The following is a 27906-nucleotide window of genomic DNA, read 5'->3' as shown; positions in this document are numbered from 1 at the left end:
TCTATAGAAGGCATTGGCAAGACAGAGGATCGGCAACGTTCTGCTATTTTTCTCCACTTCCATTAATGATGAACAAAATATTTAATTAAAGATGAAATATTTTGAGAAACCTAATTTTTTTAAAAATTGTACTGTTCATTCCAGAATGTGGAAAACAAATATCTATTCTAATAAAATTATAACGTGGACCTCACTGTAGTAATCAATTACATAATTTACCATTTATCATTATAATGATAATCTTGATTAGGATAATTATCAAAGTAGAATAAATTATTATGAAATAATAGAATATATTTTCGAGAACGATTAAATTGTTGGTTAAACATATTATAGGAAATTATACATTGACAACGTTGAATGTTAGTTGTTACACTGATATACCTGGGGTGGTGCAAAAATAAATCTCCACAGTTTGGTTGTACTTTGTTCAGTATTTTTTCAGCGTTTTTCTGATGAGCGCGAGTCGCTGCTTGTGAGCCTCGGTGACCGCCGACCGCTTGTACGGCCTCAGCTCGTCCGTTCCGAAGCCCGGTATCCACATGTTCCAGTTTCGTTCTGAAATTCAAACAAATTCAACAATTATTGTAACAAAAAATTTCAATCTTAAAAAAAGGGATTCCATACTTTTCAGTACTTTATTGTGAGATGCACATTATAAATAAAGTCAGCACCTGACTGTTACATCTGTCTGTCATTAGACAAAGCAGATAGCTCTATCCTTTTCTAGTTCCACACAGTTGGCAAATCATTAGTAGGCCATAAAATAATATAAATTATATTATACAGAGTGAGTCATATGTACGGGAACCCCTCAATAAGTGGAAGACTGTTTTGGATATAATACTGTAACTTTCAGGATAAGTTATTGATAAGTTTGACAATTTCAAATAGTTTTTTTCAATTATAGAAAGATTCCACAATATCAATACCGGTTCTACAAATTTTAACACTATGAAAACACTATTATGAAATCACCTGAACATTACATAACTTTACTGTAATTATGCACTAATGAGCGTTTTATCGGATGTAGTATGAAAATCTCTCTGAGTTGGTCGTATTTTTCTGTGGTATGTCGGTCCCACATCCCACATGCGATTGAGGTTCGTCTGCAACCGCCCTTATTGTAAGAGAGAGACTGATGTACTAACCGAGATGCAGCTGCACATCCTTGACCTCGACAGTGCTGGCCTTGCGATGCTTGGCCATCAGACAGGCGGCGGTCACCGTGGTCTCCACAAAGTCGTCAGCCAGCTGCAACAGAATCTCCTCCACGTCGTCGTCCAGCTGCTCCGTTGCATCCACCTCCCGCACCAGCTCCTGCAGTCGCGTTTTGCTCAGAATCTGCAAACAGAGTAACATTCTATTTACAACAAATTCTCAAACAAGCATATCGTTTCCTTCAATGACCTGGCTTTGAACAAGGATAGAAAATAATAATTTTTGTATTTGGATATTCAAGTCAGAATTTTGTTAAATATGTTTTTATATCTGGATATCATGTCAGAATTTTTTTTAATTTGATGCAATGTTGTCAAATTCCTGTTATAACAACTGAACTACGGACTCCAGTCGTCTTGATTTACAAAAAGATTGTTAAATGCAGTAGCTGTTGATACTTATTTCATTTCATTTCATTTATTTATCGTCACATTACATCAATTTTTGAGTAACACTCATTTGACTGGTGACATGTCAATACTAGAACAAAATTATATTTAAAAGACTTAGTTCTAACTTCTTGAAAGTAAAAAAAATAAATACACTCTATGATGTATCCCATCAAATTCACATGGAAATAAAAGTCACAAAAAGTTAAGTTACACTCTACAGCCCCTTTTCACAAATTAAAATTCGGCAGCAGAGTATAGGGCTTTCTCTACTAGCATTTTTCTGACTGTTAGTTTGAATTTGTTTATTGAATCTAGATTTCTGATGGCTGCAGGTAATTTATTAAAATAACGTATTCCAGAGTAGAATGGAGTTTTTTCTAGAGCTGTGTGCCTATGTACTGGAAAAGCAATGAGACTACTATTACGTGTATTATACCCGTGATTATCTGTGCAGAATTGAAATTTATCTAAATTCTGTTTAACAAAAACCAACAATTGATAGATAAAAATAGATGGTAGCGTTAGAATGTTTAGGGTTTTGAAGAATGCTTTGCAAGAATCTCTTGATCTCAATCCACAAATGACTCTTATTATTTTTTTCTGGATTATAAAAATTTTACCGCTATCAACAGAATTTCCCCAGAAAATGGTTCCATAGCTTAGATATTAGATTAGATTAGATGTCTAATTTTTTTAGACATATGCGTAGTAGACGGCCAATAGGGTGCTTTTGTCTAGTGAGTGAGAGAGGGTGAGAATTACAAAATAAGCTTGATTTAGTTTTTTTGCAAGGACCTGAATATGCTCCTTCCAAGTAAAACTCTGATCTATTATAAGTCCCAGGAATTTTGTTGAAGAGGACACTTTAACACTGTCTTCAATTATTGGAAGATGTACTCTGTTCACTGCTGTTTGATTACGAGCAGAGCTAAATTGAATAAGATGGCTTTTATTATAGTTCAACGATAGACCGTTTGCTTCAAACCACTTTGACATTGCTGACAGTGCACTTTTCAATTTACTTGCAAGAGTGATGTGATCGGGGCTTGTTGCCAGAGCAGTTGTGTCATCTGCATAGATAATTAATCTTATATCAGGTGCAGCACTTGTCAGATCATTAATATATACTAGGAAAAGCAAAGGTCCTAGAACGGATCCTTGAGGGACTCCATTTGGGACTAAAGCATATGAAGAAGATTTAGCGGACAATTTATCTCTCACACATTGTTGCCTATTATAAAGGTATGAGCTGAACCATTTTAGAGCGGTGCCATGTATTCCATAATAGCTTAACTTTTCCAGTAATATCTCGTGATTCACACAATCAAAAGCTTTTGACAGGTCACAGAAGATGCTAGCAGCATGTTGCGACCTGTCAATCGCATGCGACATAACCTTGACAAATTCATAAATTGCACCTACAATGTCCTTGCTCCTACGGAAACCGAACTGATTCTCATTAAATAATCCATTATTTTCAAGATGAGCAGTCAACCTGCTTGCGACAGCCATTTCATATACTTTTGAAAATACAGATAGTATTGCTATGGGTCGAAAATTTCCAAAGTCCTGTGGGTCTCCCTTTTTCAGAAAGGGTAGCACACTGCTGTACTTTAAGAGATCGGGAAACACTCCATACCTAAAAGACTGGTTGACTAGGAAGGTTAAGGGTTTAGCCAAGTTTAGAATACATTTCTTTAAGAGGAAAGGAGGGAACTCATCTCATCCAGGTGCCTTTGATGCCTTCATTTTTTTATTAGATTAATTACTTCATGCTCTGTGACTGGATTAAATGAAATGAGAATATTATTTGTTTCTGGTTGCTCTCTACAATAATCAAGAGCTGCATGCATGTTGATATTTAGATTGAGTGTTTGGCAAATATTAGCAAAGAAGTTGTTGAATGAGTTCAGTGTGGATTCTATAGGAGTTTTTTCAAATACTTTAGATAGATTCAATTCTTTTGTTTTCATGCCTGTTTCTTGCTTAACAATTTTCCACGCCATTTTTGTCTTATTGTCAGAATTTTTTATTCTATTGCTGTTGTACATTATTTTCGCCTGTCTAATACATCAGTTTAATATTTTTTTATACTGTTTCATATATTCTCTGAATTCAGAGCAGTCACGTGATCTGCCTTGCATGTGTAGCTCCCTGGCCCTGGCACATGATCTACGTATTCCAGATGTAATCCATCCCTTATCACAGTTGAGTAATCTTTCTTTTGTATGAGGTTTTCGCGGGAAAGATTGTTCAAAATATAAGATTACCATTGTGTGAAACTTATTGTACAAAATATTAGGGTCGGAGATAGTATCACTCAATTGAAAAAGCGATTCCCAGCTCTCACTTGATAAAATGGTGTTGAAGAGATTAATATTATTTTTCGAAAATATTCTTATTGTTTTAAAGGTTTCTCTTTTTTTATTTGTATTTGATCTGTTTCGGTTGCAAGAAGTAAGCAGTTTATTTGGAATGTCAACCAGTTGTGCTGTGTGATCAGATAAATCATTGTCAATGATTGTACTATTACACTGTCGTAGGTCAAAATCGGAAGCTACGTTGTCGATACATGTTCTAGAGCCCGGTGTAAGTCTAGTCGGATCATCAGTGTAGTGCAGGAACAAGTTATAAGATTGTAATAAATCTAGGAATCTGGATCGTGCTATTGATTCCTTCATTATATCTATATTGAAGTCACCTGAGAGAAGTCTTTTGTATTTGGGATACTTTTTGAAACAGAATTCTAACAAATTATTCAATCTTTCAAAAAATATGTTCAAGGGATGCCTGGGATTGTTAGGAGATCTATATATGCAAATTACAATTAGATTAAAATGCTCGTTAATCTTAACTCCGCAGCACTCAAAGTACTGTTCAATGTAAAAATTCTGAAAATCAGGTAAGTTATAGCTTCACAAGATAGACTATCTATCGATAGGATACACGACCCTCCTCTTATTTTTTGTTGTCTGAAATTGTACGAACTTAGGTTATATTCGTGAAATCTATGTAGAAGGAAGAGGTTGTTTTCTCCTACCCAGTGCTCGGTTAAACAAATAATGGTAGGCTTTTTTGCAAACTGGCATTGAACAAATTAATCTCGTCTAACTTGTTATTCTGTATGATACCTTGAAATCACTGAATGAAACCTCTATCATATCCTGAGAATTGAGCATATTATTAGTACTATTATTATTGGCACCATCATTATTATCATACCTATGATAATCACTACTATCATTATTATTACCATCACTATTATAGCCGTTATTATGATTATTACTGCTATCATTATCATTATTACAATTACTATTATTATTATTTTCATCATCATTATTATAATTACTTTTACCTTCATCATTATTATTATCATTATTATTACTATCATCGTTATTGATATCATTAACACTATTATTACCATCGTTTTCATTATTATTGCTATTGTTATGACTATTATCATTGGTATGTGAATCTGAATGAGTTACATCTCTCTTGCTTCTAAAAAATTGTTCCCATTCACAAAAACAACACTAGAGTCATTATCATCACCACCGGTATGAATGAACTCAGCAGATGACTGATAGTTTGTGTCCAATTGTAAAGATTCACTCTCTCTCTCGTATCCCGGCACTCTGCACTATCGAGAACAACAGCAACCAAGTCGCGATTCATCCTCTCTTCTTCATCTGTCGCATTATTTGTGGCTGCACACTGAGATGTAGGGGTAGTATTGATTCTGTTAGGAGCTTCAAAGTGGTGTATTACTGGTGGCCTCCGCCATGAAGTTGATCTTGAGAGAAGTCTCTCTATCAGTGATGAGACAAGCATCTGTTTCCCTTTACTGTTCAAGTGGAATCCGTGTTTCGTAAAATGTCTACGGTGCATGATTTCATTTATGTCGAAGAATTCAACGTGACTTAATCCAATTGCCACTTCGGAAATATATGCATTAGCCGCTTCAATATTTTTGTAGTATGTGTGAGAAAGTGGTATATCACGTCGCAGAGGAATGCTTACAAAGACAACGTTAGTAGATTGAGATTTGAAAGTTCTTGTTGTAGGTGTTTGTAGATAGTATCGACTCTGCCTCCAGCTACATCATTCGCACCGGCCACTATGATTAAGCAGTCTTCCTTCCCCAAACCGTTCCCAATAGAGCCGCAGTTCACAATGTCCAGTAAACCGGCGTTGGCTTTGCAGATTCTAAATACTTCAGTTCCAGTAAGACGATTATTGGTTATAATAGCGAGATCTCTGCTATGACTATCACCATAGAAGTGGATTTTCCTATAGGGAACATGTGTATTGGTTGAGAGTGAGTTCACTTGGTCGGTTGGAGTCGAAGTTTATCTAGTTGGATTGAAAGAGGTTGAGCGATTCTTAGAGGTGATTTATGTGAGCATTTTTACTTGGAGTTGCAGAGATTCGTATTTGTTGGTTATAGAGTCATTAAGTTCATTGATTTCCTTGATAATAGTATCTTGCTTCCGTATTTCCTCTTTTAGGTCCGCTATCTTCTTTAACGCAGAGTTCTCAGAAAAGTTATCTTTTTCCGATTGCTTGCTTTGTGAAACACTCGGTTGATCATCTTTAAGATTCTGTATCTCTTGAATAAGTGCGTTCCGGTGAATTAGCAGCTCATTAACACGAGTGACTAATTCATCTTTCTCCTTCAATATTAAATCATCTGTTTGACATCCTGTGCTACATACTTGAACTTTCCGGTTATTAATTATTCTTGAGTCGAGTGACAATCTTTGAAGGGTAGCCGTGCTCTTAACTTTCTCAATTTTCTCATTTCCTTTGTCATAGTTCTTATCATTATTCATAATATTCGTTGGAGTAAGAGGTATCGGATGATTGACATCCTTCACAGTAGAAATTTTTATTTTTCCTAATGTTGAATCAGTCGTAATTGTACCTGAACAGCCCTTATGAATACATCTCCACACTATATCGCCGTTGATTAGAGGATGGCTTCTTCTATAACATTGTTTTTCATGATATATGCCTATGGTATTTCATGGAGTTTTGTAAGTAGTGACTGACATATTATTATTATTTTTTTTTTTAATTACAGCTATACAGCAGTTAGGCTATCAGATAGTACGGTATTATATTCCACGAAAATAGGCTAGTATTGTCTTCGGCACTATTGACATTAGAGTTCTGATAAGAATCACAGCTAAGCTCGACGATAACGGTCAAGATAAGACACCACTATTACGCAGTTTTTTGATCAGTAGTAATAATGGCGAAAGTAAATTGAGGTTTCCCACTATACAAGGGAGGTAATAAATCTGAATTGGGCAACTTCAGGCCAATCTCTTTGCTCAGTGTATTTTCAAAAATATTGGAAAAAATATTCAAAAACCAGCTTACCAAATTCTTAATGGAGGAGGCAATTTTGTCAGATAGACAGTTTGGGTTTAGAACGGATAGGAATGTGTCGGAAGCCTTTTTTAGGTTGAATGAGGAGATCAATATGAACTTTGAATGTAACCAGCGAAGCTTACTAATTTTCATGGACCTTGCTAAGGCATTTGACACGGTTGATAGGACAATATTGCTTAGGAAGTTGTATTCATATGGAATTTGCGGTGAGTCTCATGATTGGTTCAAGTCATACCTGAGCAATAGGAAACAGTTTATCCAAATTGATGATGTGTATAGTAGCCTGAAACAATCAGGTATGGAGTAGTTGAAGGAAGCACATTGGGGCCTCTCCTATTTTTGTTGTACATAAATGATCTGTCGAGAATAACATTACAAGGTAGCCTGTATATGTTTGCTGACGATACTGCATTGTTGCTGTCGGATAGAAATGTTGAAGAGGTTTACAATAAGGCTCGTAGTGACCTTGAGAAACTAAAAGATTGGTTCGATAAAAATATAATGACCCTTTATGTTAATAAAACAAAGTTTATGGACTTAAAATTGAGGAATAGGACAGATGATGGCTCAAATAGTATTGTATTACATTGTTGCAATATTCAACAGGGGGGTTCTTGCAACTGTCCATCTATTGAAAAAGTAGGCACATATAAATATCTTGGGGTAATATTTGATGACAGAATGAATTGGTCCTCTCACATTTCATACATTAAAAGCAAAATTCGTAAAGCAATATTTCTGTTTCATGGGCTTAAGAATATACTTAATGTACAGGAGCTTAGGAATGTCTATTTTGCATATGTACAATCAATGTTACAGTGGGGAATAATTGCGTGGGGGGATGCTATAAAACTGTTCTTGAGCCTTTAAAAGTTTCTCAAAATTCTATCTTGAGGGTCGCATTGCAGAGAGGTCCCAGATGTCCCACTAAAGAATTATATGAAGACTTTAAAGTGTTCAATGTAAGGCAGCTATTTGTGAGATCTGCCTTAATCTACATGCACTCTTACCATAACCAAATTTTTAACAATACAATAGGTCATAGATACCCCACCAGAGCATCACATATAAACAATATACAGACTCCAAGATTAAATAAAACATATTCAACAACTAATATTCAGTACCTGTCACCCAATAATACTACTTAGAAACATACCTGACTATCTTAAAACTTTTCAAAATTACAGATCAGGCCAGTATAAGCGACTTGTTGAGAAGTGGTTAATTATAAGTGACCAAGAGGAGTCTGAACGCGTGCTGCTCTCTGTATATAGGTAGGGAATGTGGAACTTGGTGATCTTGTCTGTGGTCTTTCGAAATCCAAGTCCCACAGTGCTTATTATTATAATTATTATTTTTTTTTTAGCCAGTGTAGTTTACTGTTATAGTATTACATGTTTTTGATTGGATTGTCCATCGTCATCACCATCTTTCATTCTAAGTTTGAAAATTTCTTTATAACTTGGTATTTAATTGCATTGCTATAGTGTATCTACCTTTTAGTTTCACTAACTTTTAGTCATTAATTATAACTGGCTGTTTCTGCAGCCAATTATTTGTTTTTCTACCTATAATATCAACATTTACTCATATCTTTTTTTTTCAATCTGTATTTTTTCTCAATTTAGTTTAATATAATATCAATTTTCATAATTTAGTTCGTCGATTTTAAATTCAGCGAATTACGCCAGGCCCTCACAAACACAGGCTTTTGCCTACATGTGAGTCTCTCATAACGTAAGGGTATATATAAATGTACTGTAACTGTACTGTATTATTTGTAAATTGTGAGAATAAAATTTGATTTGATTTGATTTGAATGACACAAATGGACAGGAAGCACCTGTGCAATGTGATACTCAGTTGGAATTGTAAGCTTTGTATCATCATTTCATTCAAAAAAGGGTGAGAACGCGCAACAGCAGATACAATTGGGTGAAGCAGCAAGTATCAAGCGTAAGGGAGCTTCCGAAATTGTTTGGAAGTCTATTTTACAGCACTAATATTCTCTCGCAGGGTTGAGAATTATTGAGGTAATTTTTTGTCTGTTGAGATTTAGTCAAGTCGGGTCAAAGTCCAGAATTGGTGTTTCAACGATACTTTCCACAGTTTCTGGTCCTTGTCATTTAATGGGTTACATCACTAAAAACACGCTCGAAAATAGATGGAGGGCCAAAAACTCACTCTGATTGATCGCTGCCTTCAATCATGATCACAGATGAAAGTTCACATGTACTTTAGATGAAACTAGAATCCCGAAATTAGTAATAAATGAGTAATATAACACGAACAGTCTCTAAGTGCAGTCTTCATGCAGCCATCAGTGCTGCCAACCTACTTCATTCATCTTGAATACCGTATCTTAAATCAAAATCAAATCAAATTGAAGATTGAAATATTTATTTCTCTCATCGAATAATATATTTACATAAATCAGAAGAAATATTTTTATTATTATTGAGATGTTTTTTGCGGGAAATAATTTCAAAAGCACTCAGATTGCTTAATATTCCTCTCATAAGTCCTCTCAAAATTCAATTCTTCATGATATATACAGTATACATGATATATGTAGTATATATATGCGCATATGCATTCATAGGCCAAAGTTAGAGAAAAAAATAATTTTACACTTAATATGTTAAATACTAATAGAGTCTAGTAAGTTGTGGAGCCACTGACATGCCTCTTCTCCAGCATCATGAACTTGTGTCAGCCCTCCATGATAGGAGTGTTGTGGACACTCAGATATCAGGTGATTCATTGATTGAATTTGTCCACATTGGCACAGAGGATCAGAGGTGTATCCCCATGCTGTCATCAGCTCAGCACACCTTCCCACCTGCGTCCTGAACCGGTTAAGGCCACACCACTCTCTACGTCCCAGCTGGGTGCCCGGAACAATGTCATTAGGGTCATCCACAAGGCCTTTGTTCCTGACCTCTCCCTGCAACCATCTCAGTCTCCATAACTCCCTCGCACTTCTAATTTCCTCAGGCTCGTCAAGTCTCAAGTATCTTCTTGACTTGAGGCGCTTTGGTGGAGGGTTAGCCAAATCTCTAGAGACTGGGAGATCCTCATGAATGTGTTGCAACTGGGAAATGAACTTGTTCTTCTTCTCCAACTTTCTGAGATCTGGAGGCATGATGTTACTAAGCACAGGCAACCACTCAGTCTCTGTTGGTCTCAATGTCCCACTAATCTTCCTCATAGTTTCATTGAAAACTGTATAAATTCTCTCAACATGTCTGCTGCGAGCCCAGACAGAAGAGCAGTACTCCCCTGTACTGTACAGAAGTGAAAGACTTGATGTTCGAAGGACATTCATGTCACAACCCCAGGTTGTTCCCGCAAGTTTGCTGATGATATTTAGCCTTGTCTTCAGTTTATCTCTCAGCCCCTGCAGATGTTGTCGATATGTGAGGGATCTATCGAGTCTGTCTCCTAGGTAACGGGGAGCTTCCTTATGAGATATTCTTTTGCCACATAACCTGAGATCAATTGTCTTTTTTGCATGCTGGTTACTGAGATGGAATATTGTTGAGACAGTTTTGGACGGGTTTGGCTTCAAGAACCACTGCTGGAAGTATTCTGCCATTATCTCTAAATCCTCATTCAACACAATTTGGAGCTGTTCAAAATTTCGTCCTTGAGTAACAAGCCCAATGTCATCGGCATAAATAAACTTGCGTGATTGAGTAACAGGCAGGTCTGCAGTGTAAACATTGAACAAAATTGGTGAAAGAACCGATCCTTGAGGTAAACCATTTTGTTCATGATGATAAAACATATTAATCTATTTATATTACATAGCCTATTTTCACTTTATTGTTTAGAGCTACTTACATAAATTTGAAATCAAAGTACCCTTTTTTAACCTTTATTTTTTAATTTCACAACATGTATCAACTTTAAAGTTATTTTCGAGTGAATCATTTACTACTACTGCTAATACTAAAATGACTTGAAAGTTGAAAGATGTGAAAAATAAAACATAAATATAAAAATGGTTAGGCCACTTTTGATTTTATATTACGTACTTTAATTTTTTGTATACATCATATCTATATATATAAAAATGTTATGTTGGTTTGTGTGTAATGCAAAAACTCCAAAAGTACTGGACCGATTGAGTTAAAATTTTAACATGATATAAAATCCGCATCAAGGATGGTTTTTATCTACTTTTTACAATTTTCAGGGGCGCTACGCTCGCCCGAAAATTTTTAACTTTTTTATTTATGGATTTTTCCGATTTTTGACTTCACATTCGGGGTCAGCTCGCGAAAATAAGTCGATAAAAAAAAAAAAATTGACCGGGCTCGCAGGGTGGCCCGGGGGGAGGGGGTGAAACTTTGGCCATTTTTGGCCAGATTTGAGCTGAGCGCTGCTGCAATCAAAGTGCAAAATCTGACCGCTAGATAGCGCGCATGTTTCAAAACGCAGCTTCAACAGGTTCGTGAGATATAGAGTACCGGTAAACTACACTCTTGATTACCGTATGTTTTCCGGTACAATTATTGGATTTCAATTACTTTCGCAATTCAGAACAAAGAAAGCATACCGATGCTTTTTTTCGATAATAAATTCGTGTTCAGTGCAAATAATCGTGTTATACAATAATATTTTTACATATATATTTACAATAATATATTACACATAACACAGATGTTCATAATTATTTAACAAGCATAATATTTGTGGTTTCCCAACACATATTTTATATATAGTGGGGGCCACAGAAAAAAAAAATAAACATTCAATCACAATGTGCCACTGCGAAGCGTGGCAGGGTACAGCTAGATTGTATATGTATAAAAAATGAAATTTACAACATTGCACAAAATTTTCAAATGTCCACACAAGCATAGTGACATCTTCATACAAATAATAATTTGATAATGACACTATGCCCAAAACATCTCGTGTCTACAAAAATATAAGTACAGTAGCAGGGAAGTATTTCCATTTTTAAAGAAAAATATAACAAATCTAGCTGATTGTCATTTCATTAAGAACACTAGAACTTCATGTTATTAGCTCCAAGGCCCTTATTACACTGGTTTTCATTGTTGACAATGGTTTTCAAATGGCAGGCAGGGCTCTTCTCTAGGGGGAACCAACTCTAGTTCAAGTTTAGTCTCAACTTGTCTTATTCAGACTTTGGATTATACAAAATAGCCCAGTCAATGAAGACGAATCAGCAAGGTTTTGTGCAAAAAATTGGGGAGAAGCAGAATTTTTCAGGGTGTCAGCCTGGAGCCAGTCCCCATAACCAAAGTCTCGATACACCAAACCTGTTCTGTCAAATGAAGAAAGCCTCGGGAGTTTCGGCCCTTAATCTGCATAATGTATGTTTTTCCATGCTTGATTTCAAGTTATTCAGGTAATACTACGATTCCTACCAAACCATGGGTAATACTACCCCAACAGATGGGGTAGATGGTTTCGAGGAAACTATTTCTCCTGTTCTCAATGATATCCACCTCGGAGGCCCTTGACAATAGGTAATTAAATTGTATTTGAATTTGTAATTGAATTTGGTCTCAAATTGTGGACCAGGATTCTTTTTCTCACTACCACTAAATTTGATTAAAAATGAATTGTTTTGAAGTTAATTACGTGAGTTTTGAGAAGCCGAAGATTTGATAAATGTATCCTCTCTCTATAGTACAAGCCAAGAGGCCAGGGGGGGGGAGGCAAGCAGGGACTTTGTGGTTCTAAGCTATGAACTATGAATACATTACTGACATCCTGCGAAAATTCAGCTTTCCCCAAATTTGTTGGGCATCAATGACTGTGCTAAACTTTGGACAGTAAATAATGAAAACTGACCTTGGTGTGACTGTGGGGATCGACGGTGGCGGGCGCACTGGCCTGTGTGTGATTTGTCTTGACATGCGCAGAAGACGACGAAGCTGCCTGCGTCTGCGCAGCTGTCTGCGTCATCGTGCCACTGCTGTTGCTCAGCACACTATGCAGCCTGCTAACCGGCGTGATGACGTCACGTGTCGGGGTGATGACGTCATGGGTAACACGTGAGGGTGTGATGACGTCATGGGCGACACGTGAGGGCGTGATGACGTCATGGCTGACAACCATGTTGGATGTGGTGGGCAAGGTAGCAGCAACACCGCCCACCGATGTTGTCACAACTTGTGTTGGTGTTTCGTTGTTGTTGACCAGTGTTTGCGTGGTTGTGTTTGTGGCAATGTTGTTGTTGTTGGTCGGTTGAATGTGGGTGGTTTGCTGAAATGATAAAAAAACATAATAGCTGATCATAAATACATCGGACATATGTCTGTAGTAGCTATATGTAGTAACAATTCTGATGCTGTTTCAAAACTGAATTTCCGTGAATTAAAGTAGAGTAATACTTTTGTCTGGATCTAGACTGCTAGAGGTTTATGGTATTGAGGTTCAACTATAAGCGTTGGTTAAATGAATAATAAGATGTTAATTATGATGTTAAAAAAGAATTTTAACATTTTCAAATTAATCTCACTGTAGTGAGATCTAGTGATCTATGATCTAATGATCTATAGGTCTCTAATAGAGATCTATGGTAAGATTTACTTACTGCCAACAGATAGTTCAAGATCAATTGTATAATAATATTTTGCTAAGCAATAAAATAACTAACTGAATAGCTGGGTTATGGCCATATAAGCTTTTGTACATGTGCCTCTGTAAATGGGATGAGATAAAGACATGAATAAACACTAAAATGAGTTTGTGGGATTCGAACCCACATCTCTTCCACTTGCAGTTTATAGAAGATTGATACCGGTATTGCATCATACAATAATTCAGCCATGATAGCCTACTATTATTTGTTACACTTACATTTTTAATAAGATTAAAATTATTAATTGCAAGTGGAATAGATTATAGCTACATTGTATACGGTGATATCCTAGTTCAAGTACTTGAATATTATACTTCAGAAAGCTGAATGGCAGCAACTATAACTGATTGATTTAATGTAAGTAATAGTGTCATAAAATACTTTGACGCAACCTTTGTAATTTAGTGTTACACAAAAAAAATCGATATTGAAACTTGTGAATGACATGTACTTGTACAATCAGTGGTTTATTCATTTTATTCGTTTATGCCTCATAAATTACAAAAAAAAAACTAAATTAACTATACAATATACACTGCAATAATGAAATTATTCAACGAAATAAAACATTTGAAACTTCTTTCTCAAAAGGGCAAGCTCAAGCATGTGTACGATACCATGAAGAAAGCAAGCAGAACTTTGTGCTGAGATATTCTGTATTTAATGTTCATGTTTTAATATATTTTCCATGGAATGGTGAGCCTACTAGAAAAGAAGTCAATACTAAAGGGTAAAAAACTTGAGGACACCATGAAATAGAGCACCTAAAAACTTGGTGCTCACAGGAAAAATAAGTGATAGCTTCTTCTATCTGCCGCAAAAACGTGGAATTGGAATATCATGCAGCCTACATAATTATTATTTTTAGACATTGCCAATTCCGCGTCACTGTTACAAGTAGTGGAAGCTACTTTTGTTTATGTTTTTAGTGAGCAAACTTTTAAAGCAAAAAATAGAAATTCGAGAGTATAGAAGAATAACCTAGGTGCTGTGCATCTTATATAACTATGGGAAATACAATTTACTCACAGTAAACATAGTTATATCGTTGTCAACAGCCATTTGGGTTTGATTCTGCTGTTGAAACAAGCCGTTAGAAGCTTCCATGTCCGATCGCATCTATATCAATTATCTCATAATATGTAGATACCAAAAATTCTGTAAAGGATAAAATAAGAATGAAAAAAATATTATGAAGTAGATTTTAATATAATTGACAATGCGTATAATATGTAGATCAAATTACTGATTTGTTTATTTCAATGTTTGGTATTTTAGGTTATGATTAGGTTATAGTAAGCTATGGATCAATAATCTAGACATCATAAAAATCATGTAGCCTAGACACCAAATATTCTGTAAAAGATAAAAAAAGAATAATAAAATTAAAATGCAGTAAGTTTTAATTTAAATTACAATGCGTGTATATTAGTCAAATTATAGCTTTGTTTATTTTAATTTTTGAAATTTTAGGTTATGAGAAAAGTAGGTTGATTCAACCATTCATTTATGGCAACTAAAAATGAATAAACGGGATAGCAATGAATTTGTTCAGATAGTCATTTAAAAATTTTGGTATTGGTATATTACAAAATTAAACAATTAATAAGTAAAAACTTTCAAAACTCCATCAAGAATCGTTTAAATCTGTCAATCAATAAAATGTTGGTATTTTGAACAATTTTATCAGAATAGTGTATTAGAATAATAAAAATAACTAAAGTATTACCTTAGGATAAAATAAAGAATTGAATTCAATAACCTAGTAAACTAATCACATCCCACAATAAACAAATTGTCAGCAATCTTGTATTTTGCATGCAATTTATCCTACGAAATGATTGAAATATCCTGTGTTCCTTTGCGTGTTTCTGCTCAGTCTGCTGTCGATGAACGGCGAAGATATTCTACAGGTCTTGACTTGACACACAACCTACTGAATATTTCGTAACATTCTATTATTTTATTATCATTTTTGTTGTTAGGATTATTTTTTGAAATAAAATAATTTTATTCATCGTAATAATATAGCTTTTTCTATCTGCAGCAAAATAAATTCATTGAAAATTTATATTGAGTTATGGATCGATAAGTGGCAAGATATCGATTAATTTGCCAAGAGCGCGGAAATTTAAATGACAGCTTCAGTATTCAAATCATTTAACAAGTTAACAAGATTATAGTACAATGCATACCGTAATAACATTACAAATCATACAATAAACTATTTTATACAATTCTGATGAATTTCTCACATTGATTACGTTATTCCTCCCATAGACCAACAGATCGGAAATATTATTTCTCATAATATATAAGTATATAAGAAACAATAAATGCTCGGAATTTTTTTTAGCTTTCTATCCTCTTTCCCAATAATATTTATTTCCAACAAATAATTATTGATCTTTAATTGATTTGAATGAAGCACTATTTAAAACTCTACCAGTTGCTCCCACTGGGATTAGTTTTATGTACCGTACCGTATTAAATGTTGTAGCATTTTGTGAATTGAAATATCGACTCTCAACTCCCGCATCCCGGCTGCACATAGAATATTGTATACTTCCATGATATTTTTTTATTTTCAAAAAACCACTTGAATAGAATAGTTTGATACTGAGCTTTTTTACTTATTAGTGATCTCTTAATATAACTTATACGAGAGAAATAATATGTTCCGTAATATGGAAAATAACGTTCGATTTAGATATTATATTTACAATATTTATTGATCAAGGAAATCAATAAGATACTCAAGAAAGGGAAACAGGAAATGATTTGAAAATCGTCTATATATTGAATCTGTCATTAAAAATAGTACTAATGTATAGTTGGACTTTCAAAAATATATACCGTAGACTACAAGCGCCAGCAAAGGAAAACTATTTTTTCTTTAAAACTCAAATTGAAAATATGTTTCATTGTATTACAGATATGCTGAAAATTATAGAATCGATTTCAAAACATAGTTTTAGAAATATTTCTTACTTTTGTCAACTCCCACGATTCTATATATTTTATCACAGCATGCAGTAATAATAGTTACAATGCTGTACCGTATATATGTAGGAACATGAAATACAAGTTGTACATATTATTTATGATATAGCCTATGTGTAATGTAGGTAGGCCTATATACCATACTGTAATGCAATTTTCATCCAGTGAATGCCATATAACAGTCTAGTGAAAGAGAAAAGAACGGTGCCAGAGTTCATTGTAACGGTACGGTACATTATGCTAAGATAAAAAGTAACAAGAATGGAAGAAAAACAATCGTCTAGACTCGCAATAGCAACTGGTTGTGACTTTAATCCAGCGGGAATGTGGTTGTCAAGGTTGTCTTTTTGATTTCATTCAAGGTTAATATCGGTTTCGGTCCCACCCATGTCAAGATAAGGGAATAATAATGGAGAGTAGAATTTAAACTGCAGTCGACAAAAACTTATTTTATGTCTACATGCACTTTGAGTTTATTGTTTCCTTATTGCACATTGTGATGGGAAAATATATTGGTTACAAAATAATGCATTTATTACTGTTTTTTTATAAAATCCCATGCCCAATAAGTAAATTCAATAGTGTACCTATTGTCAATAATTCAGCACAAAGGAATGAAACTGAAATAATTATAGCATTTAGTGAGATCTTTTTTAAATTTTCAGCATTGTTTAGATGGAAAGCTTTGATTTTATTTATTAAGAATGTTGACAGTTTTTTAAAAGTGAATCTCACTATATAATAGTAAAGTAAAAGCAGTACCTGTATTCAAATGTAGCAAATTATGTAATATATAAAACAATTTAATTTTCAATCAACGCTCGATTACTGAAATAATTACCGTATTCAAAACAATATCTGAAAAAATGGGGCTTTGATTTATTTTTTTCATGGGCCCTGATTACTCACCCTAATTAATACCTACATCATTATCATATTATAAATAATAATTATTATATATCAACTACTACTATTACTACTACTACAAATAAAGTTATCTATGTACTTTATTAAAATAGGTACAAAAAATATTTTTATTTGCAGTTATTTCTTTTAAATATACGGTACCGTACAAGAAGTTGAGTCTTTTGCTAACACAAATAACCCAATACCATAATAATGTAAATTTTGGATATAAAATTGAACGAATCTCTCGCTGATAAGGAATAATTATTAATTTTAAATCTCTAAATCGTTCAGAAAATGCTATATTTCTTTTTGAAATACAAGAATAAGATGGATAGTAAGTTTGATAATAACAATTTACTGTAGGAATTCAAGCGTCGTTACAAGATCTGTTGTACTTTCACTTTGCATTACCTGTACAATCACTTCACCTTTCGGTATTAGGCAATAACTTGTTCATAGAGAAACAGTTCTGCAGCTAAGATAAAGAGACCGACCGAAATATTGGTGGAATTCACTTCATACTGTCAGTATTCCATATATGAATAACATCAGTACCCGGTATGCTTCCCATTCAACCAATTCTGAAAGTTCAAAATGAATCTCGTCATTGTGCGATTTTATACCCTGCTGTCTTACTTGTATGCAATATAGCATGCAACTGATTTGAAAAGCTACAAACCATGATTCCAATGTACTGGAATCACCTAACAGTAGGTAGCCTAATAGAAGTGTTCTTAAATCTCAAATTTCTGAATTTGAAAGTTGTTTTTTTTAGAATATTTTATTCTTATCGTCAATCTCATTTTGAATGAAAATAAACACGGTATTTAATTTCATAATAAATGATAATAAAGGGATACCGTATTAAATGTTTTATTCAAATGGTAATGTAGGACAGTTAATGTTTAGTAGATTCTAGGGCTCTATTTATAAATTATTTTATGACCGTTTTTAGCGAAGCACTCATTGGTGAACCAATCAGAACGATTCTAGTCGTTTGTTCAACTATTTATAATTTTTATTGGTTGATGAGCAAACAAAGTGTGGGCTTGATTAAGGCAGTTTGGAAATTGTTCTCAACTCGGAACTCAATAATCTCATTAATGAGATGTAGATGAACTCATTAATGGATGTAGGAGAACTAGGAATGTGTAGGCAATGAAGGATAAGCGATAATAGTGTGGTGTCGATACCAAAAAGGTTTAAAATGCAGAAAAAAATCAAAAGTAAGATACCGTACCCAATGTGAAATAACCAAACAGGTATTGTTTTGAATTTCATTATCACGGTACTGCTGCTCACAATTCATACAAATTATACCCAAGTAACAAAAAATAAAGGCACAAAAACGTATATTCTTTAAAAATGAAGAGTTTCACTGACAGTGCTTAATTTGTAAATTTTCTGGTGCCGAAACTCTAGCTGGCCCGACTACCGGGGGTATGGAATACCCCACATGGGAAGGGGCCTCGGAAAATGTTTCTAAATTTAGCCTTTAAAACCCAGTTTTAAGTCTGTTTTCAATTAAGTTTAACGTGAAACAAATACAGATTTGATCAAATTAAATCGAGTTTTGATATTTTTAGCTGCAACTACGTTAACGTTCCGGCTGAAATTAGTAAGCCCTGATGTTATACAGTGGTTAAAATTGATTGGCTTATTATCGTAGTAATGCACGCTAAGCTACGGTACTCCACTTTTCTAACATTATTATTGATTTGTACTAAGATACATTTTGTAGTGCATAATAATAAAACCAGAAGTGATAAACACCGCAGATGGGTGATGGGTGCGCGTTTAATGTAATAATAAGAAGGAATTCGTAGTCAGATTCACTTCACACAGTCAGCATTCCTTACAAATACCATAAACGTTTCCCATTCAATCAATGCTGACAGTGTGTAGTGAATTTGACTATAGAAAGTTTTGTTGGTGTCTGATTATTATTCTAGAGGCGGTTGGCCGTGACATTATACTCTGCGGCGGGTTGAAGGCCTCTTTTCATTTCATTTCCAACTAACATCACAAACAAGAAACGTGTGTATCCAAATGAGCTATAAAAATCGTTTAGGCTTGCACATTCTTGATTTAAATCATTTTCTTGTTGGCAGCTATTATATCATTATATTGAAGTAAATTTAATGATAATAAATTAGGCCAAGTGCTTTATATTCTCATTTAATTCTTACAACATTTTTTTACAATTATTCTATTGCACCTTAACTAGCCCCCTCCCCCACCCCAATGATTGCCAACTAAGTCATCTGAAAAATGTGAATTCAATGGAAATAATAAATTGATTCTCATTTTTTATTGTATCTAATTTATTCCGGAATTATTTTATATTTCATTGCGCATTGAATTAACTTATAATAAGGTACAATACGTGAACATATTTTAAGGTTTTTCAAACTACACTAGGTATTTTTAGATTTTAGTGACTATAATAGAATGAATAGAACTTCATCAATAAAATACTTACAACGCCATACATACCAATCTTGAGTAGACAAATCGCTGAATTGCTTTCAATATCTTCTACTTCTTCAATCTATTATTTATTTTATTACAGTATTACCAAATGCCGGTATATTTTTATGACTCCAAATTATCATCGCCATTGTTGTAGATAATATGATATCACAACTTTATTTTAAAAAATTGATAAATTCCCAAGTGCTTTTTTCCACTTGTCAGTCTTGATATTGTAACGGCCCGGTTGCACAAAAGCCGGTTAAATTTTAACCGTGATTAATTTCTAGAGAACCAACCATAGAAGGACTTTTTGATAAGACAGCTTCTCTGATTTGTTCTCTTGGGATTAATCACGATTAAAATTTAACCGGCTTTTGTGCAACCGGCACTAAAGATACTAATATTGAGTTATAGAACCACAAAAATACGGTAGGTATACTATCAACCTTTAAAATGAATTCAATATACAGTAAGAATCACTAAGAGAAAATCCAAATTAAAATATGCTCTTACTCTTATTTCATCGGTAGAATAAATTCAATTTTATTTTTGAATTGAATCGAAAAAAAGAAAAGTCATATTGAAGGTATAAGAGAAGATGCAAATTTTCGGTGCCATAATGGAACGTTATTCCCATTTCTATCAGTCAACTTACATTTAAGTAATGCCATGAAGTATTTTCAGAAAGATAAGAGTATAAATGTGTATAGAATATAGTGCTAGGTGACAAAACACTGAACTATTGTGAGGAAAACCGAAAGTATAATAAGGCACTTGGTAATAGATCAAGATATTGATTGACAGCTACTCTGTGACAAGACAATTGATTTTCATTGCTTTCAAAAAATCGCACTTGCATCTTATCTGGATGATGCCGCATCGTAATAGAGAAATTCATTTTAAACCGTCAGCATTGATTAAATTAATGGGAAGCACTAGTGAGTTACATAAGTCACTTTCAATTTAATTGATAGTCCAATTGAAAACCCGTATCCGTTTATTATTCATGTCCCAAATCAAAATTTGCAAATTATTTCAACTTGAACAAATCTATCTCTTTGTCTTCAACTTACTTAGTAGTTCAAAAATTAAAACTATTATTTTTGTGATAGAATTAGTCTAATTTGTTTTTAATATCAGTATGCAATCCTTCCAAGTGTAATCAGTAACACGAGCTCATTATTAATCAATATAATTTCAATTAAAAGCTTTATCTCGATTTGAGAAATTAAAATTACATTTGAAAAGTATTTTTTACTTTAGAGGATGATTATTATAAAATTCCTAGTATAATTTATCATAGTATGATTGATTAGAACTATTACTGTATTCATACATTTTTTGTGTTATTTTATTGAATAATTTACTACAGCATTGTTAGTTTATTGTATGTAAGTAAATTGAAGATGAAAAACAATATATATAGGCTATACAGAACCAGTAAATAATTGAAAATCTTCAAAATCAATTTGTCTATGAAATATTTGTTTAAGAATAATTATTGTGATTAAAATTCACTATATTTATTATGATTGATTAGACCTATTACTGTATCACTATGATTTATTAGCAAATAGAGAATACCAAATTTTGTTGAAATAAATTTAAAAATGAAAAGTGTTGAAGTGTTAATGCTGCGCTTACACCAACATTTTGTTATTAACTTAATCCTTAGATTCTATTAGATTGACCATATCTTAACATACACATGATGAACATATGTGTTTGTCAAGTTCCGTTCAATCTAATAGAATCTATGAGGATTAAGTTATTAACATTTTGTTAATAATACTTTGGTGTAAACCCAGCTTAACACTCATCACTTTAGAGTCAACTTCAACAAATTTAAACCAATGCATTTATCAGTAAGAGAAAGATTGATCAACAACAATAGCATTAGATCAACTTTAGACTGAGCAAATAACAAGTTCAGATTTATTGAAAGTTGAAAATTTATACTGCAGCTGAATCTGAATAACAAGGAAACTGTTGAACGAACTCCAATACTGAGTGATAAATTACCTCAACCAGTTATGAAACCGTTATGACTTTATAACAAAGGATCGATCATTCAAATCTTGAGGACCTTGAAAGTGAAACTTGATTTATAAAGATCTTTTCATAATGATTTGTAAGCCATGCAGGCTACGGCACAAAATATCCTGGGGACTATATAATACCTATATTGAGGTTCACTTCGAACTGGCAGCATTGATTGCATTCGGAAGTTTCTTGCTATTTAAAGGAATATTGACGGTTTTCAGTGAATCTTAGGCTACTATACTGGATGCTATTAACACAATTGGAAAATGAGAGTAGAACTGTGTGTACAGAAATGAAAAACTTTTTTGTAAAAAAATATATTATTTAATTTATGAGCTAAAAAAATTGCAAGTTGAACATTTTACAGACATAGACACAACATACAATAGCCTAATAGCCACTCTAAGTTCTACAATAAAAGTATTTTCAGCATACAAGCAACAAAAATAGAACAAATGATAGAATTTAAATGAAGAAAATATAAAAACAAACTACAGCATTTTCATAAAAACAATCTAGTTAGACGAGATATATAACAGTTTAAGTACATAGAGTACAATATGCATTATAATGCTAGAGTACATTACATTAAATATTTAGAAATAGGGAAATTAAACACGACAGATTTAAAATTTAAAGTCACATTTTATCTCACAATTAAGTGTAACAGCAGTTTAGCAATATCATTTTGCGACGTCAGGCATGTACAGTGAAATTAAGTTGGAACAGGCATTTCCTCCCTCATTCCAAATAGAATAGGCCTATTCATTTTTGAAATAAATGATAATTTCAAATTACGGAAGTAATAAAGATGCAGATCCATTTAATATGCCATTCTATAGAGCAGTAAAAATAATATCAGTACAATATGAAGACAATTCAATTGAAATAGTAACGAATTTTCTTATGAAAATCAATTACCTTAACTAAGCTTGGGAAATTCTCTCTGGAATGCCTCAAAATAATTTTATTGGTAACATAAAAACACCGGAATCATTATTGTAACGATTTGAAGAGATAAAGATCAATCAATCTTCAAATTTAATATTTGCAAAATAAGTTTAGATACATATTTACTACTATAGTTATACTTCACTAGTAGTAGAATCCTAGAGAAAGCATTCACAAAGGTATATCTTTTTTATATTTCTCTATGGTTGAGAAATATATTATATTGCATTGACTAATATGGTAAATGAGGGTAATATTTGAATCATTCGATGATATTTTTACATGATTGATTCATGATAAGAAATTATAAATCTATAACAATCAAGTTGGATTACAAAATCGGTACCTAGTTAAAATAGAATCTATTTGAATATTGCTTCATGAAAATTGTTCTGCATAAAAATCGAATTGAATGACGAATTAAAAATGTATTTTACTTAGAATTGCTATCAATAATATCGTATGAAACTAGGTTTCTATAATATTTATCTACTCTACTCTGCAGTAATTTTTATTCAATTGCAAAAAATGTATCTGTAATGCACATCAGAACATAAACTAAAGAGCAAGAAAGATTGAGGTATGATTTATAATGGGTATACAGTCTTAAAAATTAATACTTAAAAGAGTTCATGATCAAACTGATAAAACTAGATAGGCCTCCTCTCAAATATCAACTAAATATGGAATTGATCCATCTGTCTGTATTCTGTGGATTCATCTATTCATAAATTATTGCCTTTGATAGGATAGAAATCACTAATTTAGAAAATTTATGTCAAGAAACAATTACAATTTAATTTTGAATTCTAGTACACAAGTTGAGACTTAGGACCAAGTCCTAAAGACCTGTCCTCAGCATAGTACTTCTAAAACCAAATGAATTGAATATAATTATTATTGTAAAGTCAAGAATCAAGAAAAAATATTATTGTATAGTCCTATTAATTTTAATCAAGTCAATTAGTGAAGAAACGTGAATATTTGAAAATATTTATTTCAAACAAAATTTAGGTACAGGAAAATATTGAGTATTTTCAAAGTTGATTGAAAATAATTGGAATATTGATAACAAATTTACCAACTTTAATACATTTTTCAAATGTTCTCAATTTAAAACAGTGTAAAGATTATAATCGAATGCATAAAAAATATATAATTATACTAATCAATAACAATGAATGATGTTTTTCAATAATACCAGTAACAAAGGAAAATCTCAAAATGATGTTTGGACTACAAAGAATTTGAAAAAGTTTTGATTTGAAAACATTTCTTAAGAAAGTAAGAACAATATTCATAATCAGTAGTGGTCTTAAATAATACATAAAATATAGTCTAAAAGATAACATTTAATAAATAGCAGCTTAAAAAATTAATAATATAGGCTACCACAATAAAAAAATCTTTAATTTTGTTAAAAATGCATCTATTTTATCAGATAACTCAGTAAAAACATTTTTATCGGCAGTGATTGAATTCCATTTCTGTTAATTAAAAAAATGACAATGTGGAATAGACCCATATACCATTGTATTTTCAACAAATACTACTTGTTTAATAAAATTTAATAAAGAAATTATATTATCAATATGATAATCTCAATTTACAAATACAATTTCCTGGAATTTAGATGTTTTATCAATTCTATGTAACAAGAATAAAACATATAATAAAACCTACATATATTTCAGTAAAATATTTTTTCAAATATTTAAATATAAAATTAAGATACAAATTGAAACATTAAACAAGCTTTTGTATAGAAATTTGAACAATCATTCTTCAAAACCGTTTTAAAGTAGTAAACTCAGTTTCTTTCATGAACCGACTTCTTTCAATTTCCTCAATTTACAACAAAATTAATTTTGTATCAATTTAATGTGATTAATTATTGCTTTTTCTACATATTTTCAACAGTTATGTAATTTGGTGCTTAAATCTTCAAATTTGGGCCTATCTAGAGTAGGGATGCGAGACTAATCAGTGTGAGTTACCATTTGTGATACAGTTTTCATCTTCCGACTTCAAATGCAGCGGCGACTTGTAAACCTGACCTCCAACCACTTTCTCTAAGCCTTCTCCGGCGTAGGACGCCAGAGGCGATATTTCGCAAACAATAGACTCATTACAACTAAAATCACCTCCCGCTTCTCTAATGAATCTTTCATGAAGCGAGTAAATATCATTTCTAGCGGTCGACGGGCAATCTTTACCGGCCGAGTCGGCGTTTTTCAGAGCACTAAACTCATCTTCCCGATTAACTTCCCACACTACAAGATTGCTACTGAAGGGGAACACATCGAAAACAAATTTCTCCATCTTAATACCGTTGGGTTTTTCGGGGATACAGAGGTTACCGTCTGAATCTACGTAGGGGATCTTCTTTTTGGCAACATGTAGTTTAAGTTCTTTCTCGTGTTTGTTAGCTATCTTTTTAAGAAAATCGGCTGTGAAAAAGTGATTACAAATGTTGCCGGCTTTGAAAGTCAGACTTCCGTCGTTGTTACGCATTTCGGCTGTTTTTAGAGTGATTTCGCTGTACTCAACCACCTGGAATTTGCCGTCTACATTGCAAACTACACCTAATGCTTCAGTTGGGGACGATTTTTGTACAACTTTAGCAGCGCAATCGGCGCCCTTCTTAACGCAATAACCAATAAAAACAGGATCGGCTACTTTTACTAGGATGTTATCGACACTATGTGCATGCAAATACTGGATGCCCCGGTTTTCAATCTCGTCCATGATTTTCCTATCGCGGAGAGCCCGGTATAGTCCTCCATTTCCATCGGGAGCCCTGGAGATTTTGTGCTGCTTATCAAGTATAATTTTACCATCAAAAGTGAAACAAGGCAAAAGACCTTGCTCGAATAAAATCACGTCGTTCTTGTCCAGTCCAAAGTACTTGTGTTTTTGAAAAAAGTTGAGAGTGGGCTCCATAGTGTGTTCACTGGTCATAATGATCCAAGTGATGCGGCCCTCTTTGCCTGTAGTATCTTTGGCTAGACGAGTGAGTCGACGGATGCGTTCAGCTTGTATTTGATAAAGAGATTTGTGGGACGGAAGACCGACATCGTACATACCTTTGGGGTTGGATGAGCCTAGACGTGTACCTTGTCCACCAGCCATGAGAAGAACTCCGACGCGTCCTTCCGAGATCTGGACAAGACCTTCTTGCTCGTACAAGTCCAGAAGTTCCGGAGAAGTCCTTGAAACAGCTCCATATAGATGAGAAGGTATCGGCTTTAATCTGTCGTCCAATTTTTCCTGACTGTCAGTCATGGAGTCGCTGGCACGTTTAAAATACGAACACACTTCGGGTATGTTTGTTTCCCTAACATCTTGACACAGCTCCTCGCGTTCATGATCACTGAGTCTATCCCAAAAACGCAGGATATGCGCCTGATCGTGTTTTAAAAGCAGAGATTTAATTTCGTTGATGTCTGACATCGTTGAAAAACAAAACTAACTGATTTCTTCTGACTCCAACCAACAGCTGTTAGGCGAGTGTTGAAGAAAGCTGCACCAAGTGTGAAAGCTGTTGTGAGACTGCCGACTGACGACTGTGAGGCCGCGTTTTGATTTGACACAACAGCTGCAGACGACAAACAGGTTTGCAGCTCAAGAAAAGTCATGGCCTTCAAGATAGTAATGTAGCGGCAGACGTGGAACACTCCTACTACAAGTCATTCGTTGCACAAAATTAACTGCGCTTAGGTCCTGTAGGCCAATCCCCATCACTGCAAAGTAATTTCTCAGGTCTAGTTGAGCAACAGCACAAATCACGAAAACTTTATCGAAAATACGCCATGACCGTTCACACGAACTAAATTTATACCGTGTAAGGTTATGTTTTGCAAGACACTTCTTTTTTGCGTGCTATCGCAGTGTTTAAATCAACTGCTATTGAAATACTAGATAATATATTTGTCAATTTAACAAATAATTCTCACTCAATTTACACATTTATAAATCAAACTGCAGCTAAAAATTTTCAGATACTCTATCGTCAAGATTGGCAACTCACCGGTGCTAAACTTTGCCTAATTTGGCGAAATTGTCACTGTGAAACAAAGTATAAATAGGTATTCAAGCACTTTCATTGATAAGTGGACACTTGATTCTAAATTGAATAAAAGAAAGACGAAATACTTCCGCAAATGAAATTAAAAAGTGAGCCACATCATAATAATTTATGTTGTGAACGTGAACGACGTTCTGTCATTTCTGTTTCTGAAAGTGTCAGCTGATTTGCAGATGACAAGCAAGCAGAAGACTAATGTGGCCGGCGGGTAATTTCAAAATTATAGATGCCTGTTTCTAATTTGCAGATGCACTTAATATGTATCTACTCAAATTTATTTGTGTATTGAAATAACCTAGAAAAGTGGTGTATCTATAATGATTATGAATATATAATACATGGAATAATTGTCTTTGACACGTACGTGATAGGAAAATCACGAATTACCGTACGGTACGCATATTATCACGTCTACACTACTGTACTGATAAACTATAAATTTTTCATAGATTCTCAATTTACCGAGGATGATTATAGACCGCTTTTAAAATTTCAAGATTTCAGTAGGTCAAGTTTCAAGTTTGTATAGTTTTTATTTAGCCCTTGCGGAGCACAGGATACCCGCTGGTCTTGAATAATAGTTCAAGACAATGGGAGCATGCATATAAATGCATCCATTGTGATCATACCAAAAGTCCGACATTTATTTTTTATTTGCAAGAAAACATTTTTTAGTATAATTTTATGAGTGATCAGTGGATGAAAAATTTACTATAAATCATATTGGAGGTGTGAATATATCGAGGAAAATAGCTGTTATGATTTTTTTTAAAAAAAGCGCCACGGAGCAGTGC

General features: G+C 33.6%; 2 protein-coding genes across 2 annotated transcripts; both read right to left on the bottom strand.

Annotated features, from left to right (window-relative positions):
* Positions 1-273: 273 nt before the first annotated feature.
* Positions 274-15548, bottom strand: LOC111048030 (transcription initiation factor TFIID subunit 12). Its single transcript, XM_022333872.2, has 5 exons — positions 15374-15548; positions 14674-14802; positions 12852-13265; positions 1155-1347; positions 274-558 (listed from the first exon to the last, which is right to left on the bottom strand). The coding sequence occupies exons 2-5, from the start codon at positions 14761-14763 to the stop codon at positions 431-433; spliced, it is 825 nt and encodes a 274-aa protein (XP_022189564.1). The 5' UTR covers positions 14764-14802; positions 15374-15548; the 3' UTR covers positions 274-430.
* Positions 15549-23409: 7861 nt separating this feature from the next.
* LOC111048029 (UDP-N-acetylhexosamine pyrophosphorylase-like) lies at positions 23410-27285 on the bottom strand. Its single transcript, XM_022333871.2, has one exon. It carries the CDS (start codon positions 26476-26478, stop codon positions 25009-25011), a length of 1470 nt encoding a protein of 489 aa, XP_022189563.1. The 5' UTR covers positions 26479-27285; the 3' UTR covers positions 23410-25008.
* Positions 27286-27906: the final 621 nt, after the last annotated feature.

The sequence above is a fragment of the Nilaparvata lugens genome, chromosome 7 (genome assembly GCF_014356525.2).
Source record: "Nilaparvata lugens isolate BPH chromosome 7, ASM1435652v1, whole genome shotgun sequence".
Lineage (NCBI taxonomy): Eukaryota > Metazoa > Arthropoda > Insecta > Hemiptera > Delphacidae > Nilaparvata > Nilaparvata lugens.
This window is presented reverse-complemented; position numbering and strand designations above follow the sequence as displayed.